At 44.7% G+C, this 21,029-nt stretch overlaps 2 protein-coding genes across 3 annotated transcripts in view; one reads left to right on the top strand and one right to left on the bottom strand.

The window, feature by feature from the left end:
• Positions 1–484: 484 nt before the first annotated feature.
• gcc2 (GRIP and coiled-coil domain containing 2) overlaps positions 485–21,029 on the bottom strand; it is a 68,923-nt gene continuing 48,378 nt past the window's right edge. For both annotated transcript variants that reach the window (XM_083638432.1, XM_083638433.1), the window contains 6 exons: positions 19,728–19,895; positions 18,677–18,885; positions 15,536–15,763; positions 13,628–13,767; positions 4,799–5,000; positions 485–2,942 (listed from right to left, as the gene is read on the bottom strand). In XM_083638432.1, coding sequence (XP_083494558.1) covers positions 2,869–2,942; positions 4,799–5,000; positions 13,628–13,767; positions 15,536–15,763; positions 18,677–18,885; positions 19,728–19,895 — 1,021 coding nt within the window. In that variant the 3' untranslated portion in view covers positions 485–2,868. The remainder of the gene's footprint in view (positions 2,943–4,798; positions 5,001–13,627; positions 13,768–15,535; positions 15,764–18,676; positions 18,886–19,727; positions 19,896–21,029) is intronic.
• tmem223 (transmembrane protein 223) lies at positions 6,535–9,761 on the top strand. Its single transcript, XM_083638535.1, has 2 exons — positions 6,535–6,905; positions 8,974–9,761. The coding sequence occupies exons 1-2, from the start codon at positions 6,639–6,641 to the stop codon at positions 9,580–9,582; spliced, it is 876 nt and encodes a 291-aa protein (XP_083494661.1). The 5' UTR covers positions 6,535–6,638; the 3' UTR covers positions 9,583–9,761.

Here is a 21,029-nt window from a genome sequence, read left to right as displayed (position 1 = left end):
CCCTCCCAAAAATAACATGCTGACACCGTTGGAGTTGTTCCTAGCCGCTCTACACAGTAAAATAGCAGTCAGACCAGTTAGTATGCCCGATACCAAAGGCATGCCAATATGATCCTGCATCCCTACTTTACACCCTAAGAGGGAAAAATTATATGAATTTGTATTGGACAATTCTAATATCTTCCTGTAACCCCTGACTTCATGCATGTACGAACTTGTGTTTGTACATGTTCTATCCATTTGTATTGATATATAAAAATCTAATAAAAAATGGGTCGCCCCAAAAAATCTCATTGATATCCCAAGTGGTTTGGTTGTTGTCATGCCGATAAAAACATTCTTGCTGCTCCTTATATGAACTGTGGATGTGCGACAAGTCAAAATTGGATATCAATATCACATTATAATGGTCATACAAGGTTCAGTACAAAGAATCCCAGTCTGAAATGGTCTCATCCATGTTTATTGTATTAGCTATATTTGTTCACAGTGGGGGAAACAATATAAATAAAAATGTCTGTGCCTCAAACCAAGAAGAGCCGTCTCTAAAACAAGGTGCTGTCAGATTTTCTCGAGCTGAGTGCCACTGTATAGCAGCCTAGCATGGCAGAGACCGCAATCCAAATCAGTGAACACAAATCCTCAGTAATTGTTTTATAGGTAATAGATCCGTGGTTCCCAAACTTGGGGTCGCGACCCTAAGTGGGGTTGCCTGGAATTAAAATGGGGTCACCTGAAAAAAAGGAAAAGAAAAATGACACCACACACTTTAAAACTACCAAAGACGATTAGGGCCACTTTTTTTCCTTTTCTTTTTTTGTAAAGTCGGGATTCTGAGAATAAAGTCAGAATTCTGAGTTTAAAGCCCCATTCAGCAACTTTTCCAAGTTTTGCTATTGGGGAAACTGTGCCCTCTGGGTGCAATAGCATCGGTATCAATATCGCCGTTCAAAGTCAAGAAAACACAGCGCGAGAAAGCTCTATGTACATGTTGTGACATCGGGTACTCACCACGTGATGAAATAATAATCCATACTTCCTTCGGCTGTACAGCGCATGCGCAGTATGTGCCTCCAGGCTGCCACCGGGACACAGGCATGAAATTGCTGAGTCCCAGGAGAGGCCTTTGGAGGGCGGTGTGTGACCAATAGAGGCGACATTCTCTCTGTTATAAGTCACTGTACCATCTCCAATGACTAAAAAGCTGTTATATTAAGGTGAAAAAATGCTTATTGGGGCTTTAATGTCAGAATTCTGAAAAAAAGAAGTGAGAATTCTGATGGGGAAAAAGTGAGAATTCTGAGATTAAAGTCAGAATTCTCTAGCCTGGTAAACCAGCCCGTCACGTGAACTCACATTTCATTTGGTTCTGCGTGACGGTCTGGCCCCAACTCTTCACCCAGTCCTTAGCCGCATCGGCGGGCATAGTTGCCTTGACGGACAACTCCTTCAGCCAATCAGTGTCGGATCCAGTCAAACCCAAATCCACTCGGGAGAATGGCAAAAACATGTTTTCCACCGAGAAACTCTGCGGTTGCGGCAATACTCCTGTACTTGTTTAATTGTTGTTATTGAGTCTATTTCTGCAATAACTGCACTTTATGGCTGTTTAAACTAGACAAACGCTGACATTACTCATCGAGACGATCCGGCAAGGAGGCGGCCATTATTGTTTTGTTAGTGCAGTGCTAGTAGCGTTCCTGATTGGCCAACTTGCGCTGTCAATCACAGCGCAGTCACTGATTGGCTCTTCCGCTCTGCAGCTTCTGCTAACACCCTCCCAGGCTTAAGGGCCAGACCGTCATGCAGAACCAAATGAAATGTGAGTTCATGTGACGGGCTGGTTTACCAGGCTAAGAATTCTCAGATTAAAGTCAGAATTCTGAATAAAAAGTCAGCATAGTGTTACATGTGACATCACTGATGTTGGAATTAGAATGTCTAGGATCCCTAGATTTTTGTGATGTCAAAGTGGGGTCACAAGCCAAAAAAGGTTGGGAACCCCGGTAACAGATAATCTCTCTCTCCTTTTTTTTTTTAGCTTCCTCTGATCTGATGACCAAACCACCATACAATATAAAAGCCATAAAAACACATTCAGTTATATGAGAGCATCACAAAAAGCTGCCGTTTGGAATGAGAAAAATTAATGTGCAGATTATTTCCAAAATCAAAGGGTGCTCCTAATCCCAAAAGGTAGCTCTATACCTCTGTAATAACACTGGTGCCTCAGAGCGCCATCTAGTGACCTCTCATATCAAGATATCAGAATGACAGCCTCTTATTTATTTGGGAAGGTGTTTTAACAATCAGAAGTGGGCCTTGAATTACAAAAGGTTGAGCTCCCTTGGGATAGACGACAGCAACCGAAAGTAACAGAACAAATTACATGAAAAAGAAGCCAACAACTCACTATTAACCCTGTAGTGACGAATGGTTTCATTATGTCTGTTACTTTTGTATGTTGATGCATACCGAACACAACAACTGAAAGTAACAGACATAATGACGTAAAAAAAACACATGTGACTATAATAACTATCATGCACTCACAATGTGCTTCTGATTAGAATTCCTTATGAGCGGCACTTCAAGTAAAGTGTTACTTTGAACACCAGAAAGACAGAAGATGGAGACGCATCACAATTCACATTCATTGGTGAGATACTGCTGTAGCTATTGCTCTGGGAGACACCAACCATCTCCACCCCACATTTCCCCATTCCTTCATGAGAGATTCCTTGGTCCCTAGTAATTATCCCCCCCAACACAAATGCCCCAGTATAATGTCCATAGTTCCACCAATAGAGTCTGATTGTTCAGTCTAGGTTCCTTGTGATTGCCCAACAGTGTGTGTGTGTGCTGTCTCTATCTGATCCCAGACCAGCTATGGAGGTAGGAGGTCCAGCCTGAGCCCCGAGAGCCTGCCACCTCCTGCTCACCTGCAACAAGCACAAAAAGTAGGAGTAAATGTCTCTATTTGCAACGAGACATTTTCTGCAGCAAAGGAAATTAATGGCTAGATTAGGGAGTGTACCAAGAGGAGGGGTGTAGCTAGTCTCACATGGTCAGACCCAACGTTTTACGTCAGCACATAGGAACTCCTACGGTAAAATCTGATTGGCCACACGCCCCACAAGTTGCATCATGCAAATAAGGAGGTGTGTGGTTGGTCAATTCATATGTCTGTCACGCATTTTGTTTTGGTCTCTAACCACTTCTCCAACATGGTTGGTACAAATCGATTCCTTAAGTCTTCTAGTTTCATATGATACCAGAGACTTCACTCTGGCTTTAAAACTGAGCCTGTCACACCCCCACAACCCCTAAAGCTTCTGGCATACTCTTTGTGCCCAGCCAAGCGCATAGAGCGCGCGGCGATTATGACGTCATCGCACGGGGCGTGTCGGGGGGCGAGGCCTGAGCGCAGCGCGGCGCGTCCATGGAGATTTTTCTATCAGCGCGTCGGGTTTTGCTGCCTGTGCCTGTGAGCTCTCCGTGGTAGGCTATCAGCGGATATCTGCTGTGATTGAGTCCTCACCGTCGTACAGTCGCCTTCAAAAGCATAAGATTAACGAACTAGTTGTGTGGCTTAGCCTTCCCAAATGTTGAGGGTCGTTTTTTAGAATTTAATATATAGAATTGGGAACGTTACATTCAATTTCATTCAGACTGCCTGGCACTGATCGCCGCCATTTCTGGAGCACTCACTATGTTCTGTTTTGGCCCGCGCAGAGTGCGCGCGCCCTCCGTGGAGCCCCGCCTCCAGCGCGTGCGCGAAGAGTATGCCAGAAGCTTAAGGCCTAGGGGGTGTGACCCCGGTGCCCTGGCTAAATTCCCAGACAGGCCTCCCTTCAATCATGGCCACCTAATCATACCTCATTACTTAAAGCCCCATTCAGCAAGTTTTCCAAGTTTTGCTATTGGGGAAACTGCGCCCTCTGCGTGCAATAGTATCGATAACGATATCGCCGTTCAAAGTCAACAAAACACAGCGCCAGAAAGCTCTATGTACATGTTGTGACATCGGGTACTCACCACGTGATGAAATAATAATCCATAGTTCCATGAAACATCATTTTCGTAGCAAATCTGAATCGAGTTACTTCCTGAAACAACGCTGCCGCTGTAGAGTAGTTTTTTTTTTTATTGCCACGGGACGTGGCAGACAAATTGCTTAGTCCCAGGGCTGGCCAATGGAGGGCGGTGTGGGATAAATAAAGGCGAGAGTCTCCCTATTACAAGTCAATCTACCATGTCCTATGACTAAAAAGCTCTTATATTACAGTAAAAAATGTCAAAAATCTTACTGATTGGGGCTTTAATTGGCTAATTCAGTCCTCTACTCCCACCGTGATAGCTGATGTGCAGTGAGCGTTTTGGCGATCAAGAGAGACGACAGAACATTTCACTCAACCAAAACATTTATTTTTTATTTTTGGTCCGAGTGAAATGTTAGACGGCCTCTCCTGATTCTGAATATAGCTGAATTTTTGGTTTGACCAAGCAAAACTCTTTTTCTAAGGATTTTATGAAACGTCTATGGGAAAATTAATGGGGAATGAAATGCCTTAGGTTCCATGCCGAACCTGGAAGAGTTTTCACGGAATTGTGTTGGTAGGGAACCATTTGGAACCTAGCTTATGTCCTGTCAGTTATTGTACTAGCAAACACTGCAACAGTTACTTCCAGCTGGGCGACATTTAGAATGTTTATGTTGTCAAGTTATAATATAATGAATATAGATAAAATCTATAGATAATGAAAATGTGGCAGGAAATGTGCAGCAGCTGTGTACCCTGTGCGATGGCTTGCAGCTTGCTCTTCTCGTCGGGGCTGAGCTGCAGCATGGTGTGGATGACGGGCAGCAACGCCTGCCTCTCGCTGCCTGCTGGCAGGACGATGAACTGCAGCAGCACGTTCTTCAGGTACTCCAGGTTGGCCACGCTCTTTTCCCTCTCCTGGTTACGCTCCAGGCGACGCACTTCGCTCTTCAACAGCTAGGGGGGGAGAGATACATGTAGGTCAAGTAATTACTTCATGTGCCAGGCCTTAGAGGGAACACCGTGGTGTAGGTACTGGCCAGATCTGTTCGGGGTTGTGCGTGTTCAGATGACGTCACACATTATGATTGGCTGTACATCTGAGAACCGCCGTCAGCGTGAGCGAGCAAAGGCAAAACAGTGATGTTAGCTACATAGCAATTGACCACCAATTGATAGCAGCATTGACCTCACGCAGTCGGAGCAAGTCGGACAACTTTTCTAACCAAGCAAGGGGCGCTGGTCGAATGTGCGCAAAACATGCTCATTACAAATGAGCCTATTAAAAATATGAATCAGGGTTAGGGTTAGGGGTTAGGTTAGACAGGTTATTATAAAAACCCACCGTGGCTCTGGGAAAACCACGCCCTGTGCCTGCCTACGCAGCAGTCAAGCGCCGGGATTGGCCAGGAACGAGCCTTTTGTTCTCTTTTGACAGCTCTTGCCTCTTGACAGCTCAAATCTCCCACACCACAAACACTGCGCCCAGCCCAGTGATTTCATTAACCAACTGAATTGCTCTTGATAGCGGACATTGAAATAAATTATGGTCACATAGGCTACGTTCCTTAGTGTAATAATTAACGCTAATGAAAACGTAACACACGCTTTTAACACACAATAGCTTTTTAAACACATCTTTCTTTTAAAACATGATTGTAAAATTCAGGGGCTTTAGCCAAAGCTTCAACAATAGAGCAGACATATTTTAACTTGCTCTAAAATGAAAAAATAGTAAAAAAAAAAAAAAAAAAAAAATGCAATCTACAAAAACATGCAATAATAGGAAAATCATAGATAAAAAGTTGAATCACACATCACAACCAATTAAACCAAAAGTAAAATATATAATTATAAATAGTAATACTCGTAAAAAAAAACCCACAAGAAGAAAGTAAAACACCAATCTACAAAAACATGCAATATTAAACATAAAACCATAGATAAAAAGCTTCGTTATATAGGCTAGGTAAAGATAATTGTGCATCGTGGAGAGCTTTATTCTGGCATCAGTCAACAGTCTTCAGCTCGTACAAAAATCACACACAATCACACACAATAAACCAAAAGTAAAATATATAATTATAAATACCGTACTCATAAAACCCAAATGGAATAGTAAATACAAACATGCAACTGTTGGGATCAGCTGAATATAAACTGTCTGGTACTGCAGGCTGTATGAACTTGAAAGCTGCATAAAATATTTTTAAATAATCTAAAAGAAAATAGCTAAAAGTAAACCATGCATGTTGGTTGGCATTCAACAGTCACTTGCTTCTCAAAGTTGGCTTCACCTCTGAAGCAAAATAACCTCGCGTCACCAGATTAGTCAGAGAAATCATCGTCCCATTGGCTCAAGTGAGCAGCATGGGTGCCTGCCTGGCCAATCCCTGCACTTGGCTGCTGCGTAGGGGGGCGTGGTTTTGCCGGAACCGCGGTGGGACAGCGCGAGTGACGTCACAACAGCATGGCGGCGCTCTCTGTTCTGTAGTGCTTTGGGAAAGAAGCAGCGAGCGAGTTGTTTTCTGGTTCTCTGACAGACAGCAGGCTAATAACAGTAAGGTGCTGTAACGGTAGCTCATCATCATCATCATGGGCTTCCAGTGGCTGCTGTGCGGGTCCCCCGGACACGTCAGGGTCACATTACGGCTCGGGCTGAGTGTGTGGAGAGCTAACGTGACAATAACAGAGTCTGCACGGTGCAGAGGAAGCCTGCCAAACGCCTCTATGTTGTCGACACGTAGCGTTACTTCACCGAGCTGTAAAGTTAGCATGTCCAGCAGGATGACAGTGCCTGACGTTACTGGTCTGGGCAGCAGGAAACTCCTCCACACGGGACTGTTCCGGAAAGTAACTACGGTAAGACACTAGGGTGATCAGATCCCAGCAAACCTACCAAATGTGGGACAAAGTTTGTCTGGGACACGTTACCAATTCCTTGTTAAAGGCTGCAGCTAACAATTATTTTCATTATCGATTACTGTCGATTATTTTAGAATAGACTAATAGTGGTAATGGTGAATTTTCACCCCCCAAAGCCCAATATGACACCCTCAAATGTGTTATTTTTTCTGACCAACAGTCCACATCCAAAAGACAGACCAAAGACATCAGAAAACCGGAACAAGAGAAAACATTTTCTTTTCGTCTCTCTCTCTGTGGTTGGCTCAGAGGTTTGGCCTTGGAAAATTAGAGCCAATCAAAATGGGACATGCTGCATGTCCCATTTTGATTGGCTCTAGTTTTGTATGTCCACCATGTTAGCGCCATGCATGGTGCTACCGCACTCGTCTCCATGGAGACAACACGTGACATAAGGCTCGTTTGAGATGAGCAAGTTCTGCGCAGATTCGACCAGCGCCTTGCTTGGTCCGTTGCATGATGGTTAGAAAAGTTGTCCGACTTGCTCCGACTGCATGAGCCAAGGGTACGGCAACCATTTAGGGCATCCTCCTACCTCAGAGTATTGGCTCTCATTCCTCAGACTAAGCATTGTCAGCTCTTGTGTATCACAGATACACTGCATTGCGTGTGCTCTGAAACGCCTTCAGTCCTCACACGAAAACGCCATCATTCCTCCTGCAACATGCCTCACTTATCACTCAAACTAGCTGTCAGTCATCACTCCTCACGTCTCACATGAAAACGCTGTCATTCCTCCTGCAACGTGCCTCACTTATCACTCAAACTAGCTGTCAGTCATCACTCCTCACGTCTCACACAAAAACGCCGTCATTCCTCCTGCAACGTGCCTCACTTATCACTCAAACTAGCTGTCAGTCATCACTCCATTGTTTTTGGTTGTTCTTCTGTGTGTGATGGGGAAACCACAAGAACGCCTCCATGAATTGAACATGGAGGCGTGAGGAGTGATGACTGACAGCTAGTTTGAGTGATAAGTGAGGCATGTTGCAGGAGGAATGACAACGTTTTTGTGTGAGACGTGAGGAGTGATGACTGACCGCTAGTTTGAGTGATAAGTGAGGCAGGAGGAATGACAACGTTTTTGTGTGAGACATGAGGAGTGATGACTGACTGACAGCTAGTTTGAGTGATAAGTGAGGCATGTTGCAGGAGGAATGACAGCGTTTTCGTGTGAGGACTGAAGGCGTTTCAGATCACATGCGATGCAGTGTAACTGTGATACACAAGAGCTGACAACGCTTAGTCTGAGGAATGATAGCCAACACTCTGAGGTAGGAGGATGCCCCTAAAATGGTTGCCGTACAAGGGACTCTCGTGAGAGCGAGGCGGGCGCAGAGTTGGAGCGAGGCGCCGCAGTTGCTCCCCACCAACTGCGCCCGACTGCGGATGACGAGAAACGCATCAAGCTGAGCGCCCATTGGTTCAACACAGTTGCATCACAAACCCACAGTGAAGTGTAGAAACTTCAATTTTATATCTATTCCAAGCTGTCACTCCATATTTTACATAATATACCACCTGTAATGCCTACATTAAAATAAATTAATTGTAAGTAAGTAAATAAGTAATCTGAAGGGCTGGGTCATTCGAGCAGTGAGTGTGGGAATGCATGTTTTAATTTGTTTACAAACCACTGTTAAACAAAACTGTAGAAGAAGAAAAGCAGCAGATGCCTCACCTGACTGCGCCCGGCAGTCAACTCAAGTCACAACGTAGTAGATACATGTTTATATAATTATATAGCTCACATGTTTATATAATTATATAGCTCTGCAACCCCACAAATTGATAATGCAATTCGTTGCCAACTAATTTAATAATCGATCTTTATCTATTTTATTGATTCGTTGTTGCAGCCCTAGTTGTAAGTGTGATTTATGTGGACTGTGTGACACAGATATTTAAATGAGTTAACAACAGATTATGCATAAGTAAAGGATGTATAAAGAAAGGACGTTAATACTTCTTTCACCACTGGACTGTTGTGTTCCACCTCACACAGAGACAGCTGCTTCCCCCTGGTCGTGGCTTCTGCACCTGGACCCAGCCTGTGACAGACGTGACTCTGTTCCAGCATGACCGGACACGCTTCTTCCGGCTCTTGGCGCTTTTCTGTGGTGGACAGTTTATCTTCTGGACCTACCTGGCTTATTTCGCCTACACTGGCCTACGAAACACCGGCGGCGCTACGGAGCGAGCCAAAGCACAAGTGTCCGCTACCACCGGTGTGCTGGCCGGGCCGTGGAGCTTCCAGATGAACCTGGGCTCCCACGCCTGGAGGTATGGCTTCACGCTGGCCTGCCTGGCTCTGGGAGGCGGGGTATTGGGGCTGGGGCTTCTGTTCTGTCAGCGCTCAGTCAGCCGGGTGCTCTTACATCAAGGCGGGAGGATGGTGACAGTCTGCACACAGTCGCCCTTGGGACCCGACAGAGGCCGGAGAATCACCCTGCCGCTGTCCCAGGTGGCCTGCCATGCCCACAGGCACGAGTCCCCCTCCTTCATACCCCTCCGCCTCAAAGGACACAAGTTCTACTTTCTCTTGGACAAAGAGGGGACACTGAACAACGCTAAGCTGTTTGACGTCACTGTTGGAGCTTATCGGCCACTTTGAGGTGTTTCAATTATTACAACATGGTCTCACGGCAGTTCATGTTGGCAGTCACGAAAATCTAATCTATGTGTACAAGGACAGGGCGATAATTCAATATTATCGTTTACCATCTTTCAGTGGAATCATATGGTGACAATATGAATATATTTTAATATTGTGACATTTCTACTCTTGATGACAAGCACATTTTAAAAACTCATTAAATGAAATGAGGTATTGTGGGAATATTACTTGAACATTTCTATTTTGTTTGACATCACACCTAACATTGCCATTTGGTTCAATGAGATGAACATTAATGTGATTATTTAATGTGATTTTACATACACTAGAATAGTCACTAGCTTGGCTGCTGCGCAGCCTCGCCTGCCCTGCAGCTCGCCTGCTGCGGAGGCTGGCCTCGCCTGCCCTATTGGCATGCGCAGCGCACATTTGCAACTTCGCATCACTGATGACATCACAATTGCTAGAGTGACCATCACTGATCACATGGAGTGCTCGAGTGATGTCACTCAGTGCACAATTGCTGAACTTGGCCTCGACGGCTGCGTGGCCTTGCCTGCTGTATTGGCATGCACAGCGCACAATTACCGTAAATTCCGGACTATAAGGCGCACCGGTGTATAAGCCGCACCTGCAGAGTTGACTGTTTTTTACATATATAAGCCGCACCGGTCTATAAGCCGCGGGTGTTTTGATGTTTAATTACCATATGTAAGGCTTCGTGCACAGAGGGGATTGTCGGGAAAGAGATGGCTGTTTGGGGAAGCTCCCATTTATTAACATTTCAACAAAACAAAAGTCAGGTCACTAATCCCCAGACAAAATCACACATTGTGAGATGCTTAAAAATCACCATCGGCGGGAGCTTTACTCCAGATGCTGTGCAGCCAAGAACACAAGTGAAATTCGTTCTCTCGTGACCTGTGGTTCTCAACGTGATGGACGATTCACCTTTCTTGTTAACAGTCCTAGTGAGAGGCAGGTCGAACGTCAAAGGCACTTCATCCATATTTATGATCTGCTCCGGTCCGATGGAATATTCCTTGATCTTTCTTTGTGTGAATTCGCCGAAGTTTGTAATTTTCTCCTGGTAGTCGGGAGGGAGTTGCTGACACAGTCGTCCGCGCCCTGACGGACAGTCCCTTTCGTCTCGGGTTTGTGCATGATCCTTTGCTGCTGCTGCTGTTGTTGTTCCTGTCTCGCTACTGTCTCAGACATGGCTTTCAGGCTCAATCGCCGCCATCGTCGTAACACAGCCAGTTCTCCATCTTTTGAAGCATGATGTTAGATTACAACGAGCTAGTTGTGTGGCTTAGCCTTCCAAAATGTTGCTGTTAGTTTTTTAGAATGTAATACATAGAATTGGGAATGTTACATTCAATTTCATTCAGACTGTCTTTCAGGCTCAATCGCTGCCTTTTTCCCCCCGGAGCGAGGGAGGAGGGAGGGTGTTTTACCGTAGTGGCTGAGAGAGAGTAGTGGCACAGTGCTCCAATCAGGTCGCGAGGCACATTTTTTGCAACATCATCCAATCAGGGTCTCGCTCTCATAATGTCTGTCTTGCTCTCGTTCTGCCTCATACCAACATCCATAGATTTTGGAGGTTCCCGAGTGGCCGTTTGCTGGAAAAATCCATAGATAAGCCGCACCGTTATATAAGCCGCAGGGGGCAAAAAAGCCCAAAAAACGGGAAAAAAGCCGCGGCTTATAGTCCGGAATTTACGGTACTCAACTTCGCATCACTGATGACATCACTCACCGATGACAGCACAATTGCTCGAGTGACCATCACTGATCACATGGAGTGCTCGAGTGACGTCACTCAGTGCACAATTGCCCAATTCCTCAACTTCGCATGTCATAGACATTGTGACACTATCAGTGACATCACATCACTTCCGGGACAAAAATAGCAGAGACCGACAGAACCCACTTACTCCCTTCTTGCATCATCAGCGACATCACACTTCCACTTCCGGTACAAAAATTGAAACAGAGCCCACTTACTCCCTTTGATGATGATGATGATGAACCATATTGTGATATATTGATAGAGAAAAATCCTTATTATCATGATATTTATTTCAACCATATCGCCCAGCCCTGATTTGATTTTCAGAAAATCTCATAAAAAAATAAAAGTGGTCCTCTCTTTTTCCAAAGATATGGCTTCCAAATGATTTTCTGTTAATTTTATTTGCTTGGTCTTTTCCCATGCATCATAATAATAATAAAAATTACAAGATGAAAATTGGACTCACTATGGAGTGCCACACCTTGGCGTACCCATTCGACACCCCATGCTATTATCATCAGTGACATCGTCAATGATGTTACATGTAACAGTATGCTTCTTTTCCCCCTCAGAATTCTGACTTTAATCTAAAAATGCTGACTTTTTTTCTGGCCTCTGGCCTGTGCCCTGGGGTGGGCGCTTTCAGATTTTACAAAGTGCACTAACCAATCAGGAACCTGCCTCGTAGTTGACATTGTAACCGGCCAATCAGGAACTCATTGACAAAACAGTAATGGATGCCTCCATGGAGTATGCAACAGTGGAGTTTCTCAGCTGAAAATACTTTTTCGCTGTTCTTCTGACTGGATTTGGATTTGACTGGATCCGACGCTGAAGGGCTGGCTACTTGGTATATAATTTTTTTGTTTCGTTTTCAGACATCAGTTTAACAATACAACTGCAGACAGGACAGAACCCAAAACAAATAATCTTCAAATAAGTTGCATACAATGTGACAGTGTCCGAGTGTGAGTGCTTAATCTGAAAAGAAACATTTTCTCCCACACCGTAAACTTAGTCCCATATCCAAGGGCTGGCTACTTCACCCACAGAAATGACTGGTTGGATGGATGGGAAAAGGATGGTTTTACCCAGGCTAGGTCATCAGAGCATCCCACTATCTGAACATTATTCTGATCATCAACACAAGCTGTGGACTCAAAGTGGCTCAAAACAACATCAAAGCTAGAAGTATGTGTGTATCGGACCTGAATCACAACACTTTTTTCAAATTCCTAAACTATAGAGGGAATGCACCGACGCCACGCCCCCTCCCGAACACGCCCCCTCAGCCGGACTGAGCAGCACTGAGTGTCAAATTTCCAAAACAAACGTGGCTTCTGCCAGGGGTAGTAGCGAAACCACGGCTAATATAAACGATTATCTGCTTAAAATAAAGGCAGTTGGACTCGAATGTGACCCTTACAGCTTGCCAAAGAACCAGTGGTCCATGGACGTAGACATGTGGCCAGGAATAGGGTTTCCTGACATTTATATGTACTTAATATCGACGCCGGGGAAATACACAAACCAAAGCATGAAAGCATACAAGAGCCTGGACGTAGCGTGGTCGTACTTCAAGGCTGGATTTGTTGGCGACATTAAAGTAACGAGGACAGCAATGGATATTCTGGTTGTATGTGGAGAGGTACATATTTATTTTATTACAACTTTTATTAAGAAAAATATAGCATACGCTGTCCCTAGCTTTGTTCAGAGTGAACACTATCACTCATGTTATATCTGTGCAGGTAGAACACAGCCACAGAATGAATGAGCCCTCATTGAAACCCTGGATAGCTGCAGAGAAGACCGGGACCGTTTCATTAGCTTTCGGCAGCCTGTAAAAAGATACCTCCGACGCCTTGTTGAATCTATTTTTACAGTCAATGGCACAACAGCACTTTACCATTTTCGTTGTTTTCTCGCGGAAGCTGAACGCTAAACACCGTGACCCGGCGGCGCCACCTGGCTTGTTTTAGACGTTTTGACACTCACTGCAGCTGAGTGGGCGTACCCGCACTGACTGTCGCGTCCGTGACGTCACGTGCATTCCCTCTATTCAAGAACTGGAAATGATCAAATTAATTTTTAATATCCAGACATGCATAGGAACCCTGTACTGTATGACAGTTTTAGTTGACCTTTTGAATAAACTGGAGTGAAAGTAAATGATCAAAGTCTTGGTTGTGTATGTGTGTCTGTGTGTGTGTGTGTGTGTGTGTGTGTGTGTGTGTGTGTACGTACAGAGATCTGCTCCATGAGCACAGCGTTGGTGGCCTCTGTTTCGTGCAGCAGGCTGTTCATGTGTTCCATGCTGCGCGTGGCTGTGCTCAGCTTCTGGCTCAGCTCTTCTTTGGTCGGCTCCACCGCCCACACAAACGGCTCTGGGGACAAAACCAAACGCAAAGTCAAAAGTCGGAGTTGCTAGATTTGGTTATCTAAAATCTCTGAGGCTAGTTACCGTATTCATTTTTGTGGGCTTATTTACATGCTTATTTTGAGTATTAGAAAAAAAATTAAGAAGAAAAAAGTAAGTACCCTGGATGGTTCTGTTTTAGGTAATCAACAAACCATTGGAGGATTATTATTATTATTTATTATTATCATCACCCAGAATTAGCAAATGAAGCTGGAGTGGAAATGCACCCAGTATACTTACTTTTTCTTCTTCATTTTTTCTAATACTCAAAATAATTCTTCCCAACTGCCATCGGCCTCATCAACAAGGCCTGCGCCTCATGGCAAACGAGGAAGTAACTTCATTTATACTCGTTAGTTCGGTTACTCTTTGTTTAGTTCTCGGTGTGTGGATTTACTACAAAAATGAAGTTTTTGTGAGAATAAACGGAGCAAAGATGACCTTGTGGTGGTGTTGAATGTGCTACTTCTGGGTTAAATCATGTAATGTTACATCTGCATCATGTATCGCAGACGATCGCTCATTTTCCGTCGTCTATTCAGAGGCACGGTTGGATAAAACAAATTATAAGATGTGTTGATATAAATTCATATAAAGATGTTGTCGGATGAACGCGAAAGGGAGCCGACCAAACCTGGAGCCCAGAGGAGGTCGAGGTAGGCACAGAAGAGAAAAAACACCCTGCTAGCAGCCTTCAAATCTGAAAGCTTTAGGGTTACCGTATATTTATTGAAATGTGGTGATATCTGTAACAATTCAGCACATACTGCAGCATGTATTTCGATATCATTTAAAACTTTAAGAACGGTCCATTCCTTGTTTATTTATTCATAGTCTTGGCTCCCAGACATTTGTTTACCCACTATCAAAAGTATCAAGAGGTGGCTTGGCATGCTAGCCCCAGTCCCGGCTGGTCCTCTAAAATTGAAAATCCAAATTAGCGTTATTTAGATAAACTGCCCTCTTAACAGGAATCTACATTGTTATTTGCCTACTACACATTTTAAAAGTTCATAAAGTGCCATACTAACATTTGTAGAGCTAAAATTGTCAGCATTAGCTACCATCAGCTAATGCTAACTTAGCATTAGCTGAATGGAATAAACAGGCAGGCGCTTGTTGATGGTGTCACACACCAGCCCAAAGCCCGCCCGTAGCTGCCGCTGATTGGTTCGTCCCAGGGCGTGGACGGCTTCTGTCCAATCCTGTGCATGTCTTGTGAACACAATACCACCCCCGTCAGGTTAAGACAAAATGACAAATGGCTGCAGTCAAACAGTCACTATCTCCGACTCAGACAAGTTGCTGGGGTGACCGCCTCATTTGTAAACAGCCTCTCAGAGCCAATCAGGATTCTGCTATTTCACATAGCCCCAGGTTGGTCCCGCATACATTAGGTAACCCTTCAAATGCTGTTTTTGAGACCTTTTTCACAATAATTGCTCAATTTTAATGGGTGAAGAAAAAAGATATACAGTATCTCCAGTGACTTGTCGACTACCTTTTGGGAGTAGTCGACTACCAAGATGTAGTAGTCGTGAATGGCCTACTAATAAGGAATAAACACTTGCATTCACAGAGACATCTGATTCAGAGCATCAATCCAGGTAGTGAGGGGACAAACCTTTCCGACAGGTGAATAGGCTGAAATGCTGCTATTTGTTAAGTTCGCTGCCTTCGCTACAAATTGTTTTTCTTGTGCCTCGACATTCAAACACATGCGACCGCTGCACCTTGTTTGGGGTCCGGAGAGATGAGCAGCTGCTCCAGAGAAGGCAGGGGTGTGTGGGGAGGCGAGGGGCTCTCAGTCTCGGTGGTCTCCATGCCCTCGCCCTCCTCCCTGGCCATGGACTGCAGGTCGCTGAGGGCCACGAAGCCCAACCCCCCCTGGCCGTGCTCTGGGTTTCTGCGCTGGGCGTCTGACACCTGGGGCTTCCGGCTGGATGGCACTGCCACTGGACCTGCATGGGAAACAAGCGCAAATACCAGTGGAAGCCGAGGATACACTAGACAATTTTCAAAATCTTTAACAGATTACGAAAAGACTGGGAGTATACACAAACCATTCCTGCAGATTATTTTATGACGACTGAAAAACAAGGGGTCACACACTGAACGACTGCCCCAGAGGAGGGGCCGCACACACTAGGCGACTTAAGCAACTGAACCAAACTGAAACACAGCAAACTTACATGAAAACAAGAGCTCTCGCAGCTACTAACCATACTGAAAGCTAGGCGACTTTACCTTCATCAAAATAAAAGTGCCAATGTATTACTACATGAGTCACTGCAGGTTCAAATTGGCTTTTCGTAGGCACAACATAAACTTATGCATATTTATTGTGTTATTATTGTATTTTTGTCATAGAGCAGGCAAGGCCATGCAGCAGCCGAGCAGCGGGTGCGGCCGCATAGCTGCCGAGCGGCAAGCCCCGGCCCCGAAACCCTAGTTTTGAATAAAGGCCAATATTGTCTGCATTTCAGTCTAACCCTGTTAGCATGTTAGCCGCTAATGATGAGCCTCTCCAGATTAGTGCTGCACGATTTGGGGAAAAGGTGCGATTAGCGATTAGGGTGGACAATATTGCGATTGCGATTGTGATTGCGATATAATAAACAAGAGGTATCTAGGGATGTGCCGGCATGAGTTTTTGACGGTATGATAACCTTGGACAAAAATACCACGGTTTCACATATCACAGACTAAAATACATGAAATATGTTACAATTTAAAATATATTCAAACTAAAAAAATAAAACAATTTGAAATTAAATTATCTTTACAAAAAAATAAAACATTTTGAGACATTTGCCTGTCCCAAACATGTAAAAAAGAAACACCAGTCAAATAGAAACTGCACTGTGTTACAGCACATAGAAGATGGCTCAGCAAAGTTGCAAAGTTAGTTACATGTCTGTCCAGCAATACTAATGAATGATACACCCCGTTTATTTATTTTGTAGCGACAGATGGCCTTAAACGCCACACTCACGTTACGCTTCTTGAGAGAGGTGAGAACGTGCATCTGCAGACTTTTAACGAGGGACCATGAAGGCGTCATGTGACAGGCTAGCTAACCTGGAGGTGATGCAGTGCTGGCAGCTGCGACAGTGTTTTGCTATCAATCTTGTTAATCTCGTTATATTCTTCATCACAGTGGGTCATCCCCACTGTGTACTTAATCGCGCACTAGTTCTGCATAAGCACCTGCAGCTCTCTCCTTATTTTACTGACGTTCTCACTGATCACACGGCTGTTTACATGCGTTTCTGAACGAACGGCTAGCTAGTTATTAGCATAGCTTGCTGTTAGCGATCATGGATGTTCTCTCTCGCCCTCTCGGTAGATAATATGTAACCTTGCTGCACATAACATTACTTATTTGCGGGAGTGCATGGGAGAAGTCTCCCGCTAGTATTGATGCCCAGTGTGATGGCAGAGAAACGTGTGTTTGCTGCGTCGCGTGTAACGTTAGTTTAGAGGAGGCTCTCACACACACACACACTCAAAAAGACGTGAAAAAAATAAAATAATCGCACACTTTTGCGGTTATGTAATCGCACGTGCTGACATCGCGATTGCGATTCGATTAATCGTGCAGCACTACTCCAGATGCTGCCATACAGAGACTCATCCACACCTGGCCATGCCCAAATGAGAGGAACGCGCGCACGCGCGCCCACACACACACGCACGCGCACACGCACGCGCACGCGCACGCCCACACACACACTTGCCTTTTCTAGTCATTACTGTGTGTGTGTGTGTGTCCAGAGGCCAGCTGTGTGGGAGGTGATGAATGAGTTTCCAGTGCTGCTCTCCTGATAAACTCACCAATAACTTTGATTTCACTTTCAACACTTGATACATTGTGTGTGTGTGTGTCTACTTATATTATATTATTATATTGTTAATTTTAAACTAAATTCGAAATTATTGGGGGGGAAAAACTCACCATCCTGTGACCCGTGCTGCCTAATTACACACACAGCAAAAGCCTGTCCATGCAGTTACAATAATTGACTGTTTCCTGCAGAGAGAATCCTTGGATTAATACCCTTTTTCTTCTTCAAGTTTGCGTTCATGATACCATGTACCGGTACTGTAAGTCCTTTTACATGTTGTTTTTATGCTTGTAACGAGCCTGCATTTGAGGAGATGACTACCTAGATGTCTAGATTTCAACATTTTAACGAGGCTTCTGTTGCAGCAATGCTGTGTCTGCTTAATTGATTTGGTTAATTGGCAGTTGATTGTCTATGGAAATCAATTCAGTTCGATTGAGTTTATCCTTGTGTAGACATAATTATCTTTCACCTGCAATGCATTTATATTTTGGCTGATTAATCTTGTAATATGCCTATGTCATATTCAGTGTTGGGGATTGTTACTCAAAAAAGTAATTTAATGCCTTACTTTACTTAATTACTCCTTGGAGCAAGTAATTCATTACACTACTCGTTACACTACTAGTTACATTCATTTTGTGTTACTCCCCCTACACATCGCGTGAGATGCATTGTCAGTTAACATTAAACCTTACACTACATAATGCCCACATATACTTTTTGGCTCACCTGCCAAGCAAGGGCTGGCAAACTACAAACTAAACTGGCAAGTAGGGTTGGGCGGTATCCAATTTTTGATACATTTAAAACTTTTCCGCAGTATACGGTATTACCGTCTGATTAAAAATCACATTGTTGGGCTTGGGGAGGGAGCCGCCAATTCCAAACGATGAATTTGTGTTGTCGCTGCTATACTGTTAGTGTTTCCCACCACAAGGTGGCTGCAGCATTCTCAGATTTCTTGGGGCATAGTTGCCCTTGCTCCTGGCTAATTTCCTACACTGATTGTCAAGCCGTGCTTACTGCTGTGGGTGTGCAGGGTGAAGAGCTGCTCCTCCAGGCGGGCGAGCTGGGTGTGCAAGGTCTGCACGGTGGCCCGGTGCTCGTCCTGGAGCCTCCTCAGCGTCTCTCTGAAGCCCAGCCGCTGAGCCTCGGCCTGGGCCAGCAGGCCTGCCTGGGCCTGGCTTTGCTCCGACCGCAGGGCCACGTTCTCCCCCTGCACCGACAGCAACCTGCCAGGAGAGGCACTCACATTACATGTACGGCAAGTCAGAAGGGACAGAATAGATAAGGACAGGCAGAGAAGGTGAGGAGGAAAGTGAAAAAATGTGGCTGGTCCAATCAGATACCAGTTAAGTGTATGTGCCTTGGCATTTTCGGACCGGAGGAACTTTTTCATAGTTCTAAGGGCCTGGGTGATACTGGATTTTGGGGGCTGATGCCAATATTAGGGAGTAAAACATTTCTGATATTGATATATCGGATGATATTCTTTATACTTTATACTCTATATACAGTATAAACACAATTTTTGCAATGATGCCTCAAATATCAAACACTAGTGACAAAGATATCTGTAGCTACAGAATGGAATGAATGCAGCTACAGAATGGAATCTGTTGTCACCCCGTTTTAAATAAATGGTCACTGCTAACCATTTCAAAAGAGCAGTGAAGGGCTGGAGAGGTGCTGACAGACAAGCATTGTGTTATGTCTTCATTGTTTGTTAGTTACTTTACATGGTGTGTTGTTTTCTATGTCTTGAATGGCTCGTGCTGTGCCGACCATTGATTGTTTTTACAAACAAGTGCCACAATGGAAATGTCTCATGGACTTTATTGTGTGTGAAAATTCCTCGACAATTTTATAAATTTTTCGTGTGATCGATCGTGTTTGGTCGATCATATATCTCTGTTGTTCCTGTATCCTCAGCATTGCATCAAGTGAAATGTGGCAAATTTCGCTGCCAATGTCAGTCTATTCTCCCTAGGATCACCTCTCTCAGAGCTCTGCCTCCTTGCGGATTGTTTCCTACCTCTCTCGGAGCTCCGCCTCCTTGCTGATGGTTTCCTACCTCTCTCGGAACTCCGCCTCCTTGCTGATGGTTTCCTGAAGCATCTTGTTGTGTCTCTCCAGCAGCGTGTCGTGTTCGCTCTGCAGCTGCTGCAGCTCTGCCTGGCTGCTCTGCTGGCTCTCCACCAGCCTGGACCTCAGCTGATGCACCTGAGAGCACAGCTGCTCCCTGCCACACACACACACACACACACACACACACACACACACACACACACACACACACAACACGCTCGTTACATTCATATCACACATACATACAGGTTTTGTTCAGACTGTCAGAGGTGTTAGGGATGCCACGGTGTGGACATTTTCCCACCGGGTAATAGACACGTGACAACAACACCGGTTTTACCAGTGAGCCCGTATAAAGGTAAAAAAAGAAAAGCTCCAGAGCTCCTTAGCAAAAAAAAATCAGTCCAACACAGCCGTCGAGGTAGTCACCAATACAAGCGCGGTAGGGATGTCAGCTTAACCACCGAGAATAGTTTTGAGTGGTTGCGCTTGTCGATCTATAAATTACTCTGCATACAGCCCTTCTCCTCCAGTCAGTCCGCCCATCCCCTCCCTGCTGCTGCTCACTCAATCAGTGCACTCACAACAACACTGCACTCACTGGCTCTGTCTGGCTCGGCCTCACGTAACATTATGCCCTCCTGACACCTTTTTCTTTCAGACCCGCCTGGAGAAAAGAGACCAACGTTGTTAGTAACGAATCTGGGGATTTTTCTGGCCATGGGATTAACAATACCAGCAATCAGCAGTGAGCAAGGCAATGTTGATAGCTGAATAGTATGTGCTTTTACCACAGCCAAGTCTGTAGCATCAACGCTAACCATAGTTACCATCAATGTTAGCGGAGTTTTAGCTTTGGTATTAGCATCAATGCTAGTGGACATTTAGCTGTGGTAAAATCACATTTCCAGAGATGGTAGTTGCAACAGAATACACACAGGCTTAGATAAGGGCCTTACCTACATGTGTATGAGGGAGGGGGCATTGTTGTTGTTGTTTTTCAATATTTTATTTTTACATTTTTCTTGGAACAAAACAAGAACAAGACAAACGAACAGACGTCTGTGTCTCGATGGAGACAGACGTATAAAGGAGTGGGAGCTTGTGTACAGCCGCATCTTAAAAGGATGGGAGACCGATCAACATATTGATTGGCCACACAGGCTGGTAAAAAAAAAGGTAACGCTTAAAATTTATTTTGTGGGCGGCAAAAGGTGCGGTGTAAAATTACACCTAATTTATGTGCTGGTGTACCTAAATTAAAAAGTAAGGTGCACCAGTGCACCCA

This window comes from Poromitra crassiceps, assembly GCF_964638095.1.
Source record: "Poromitra crassiceps genome assembly, chromosome: 6".
In the NCBI taxonomy this organism is placed as follows: Eukaryota; Metazoa; Chordata; class Actinopteri; order Beryciformes; family Melamphaidae; genus Poromitra; species Poromitra crassiceps.
This window is presented reverse-complemented; position numbering and strand designations above follow the sequence as displayed.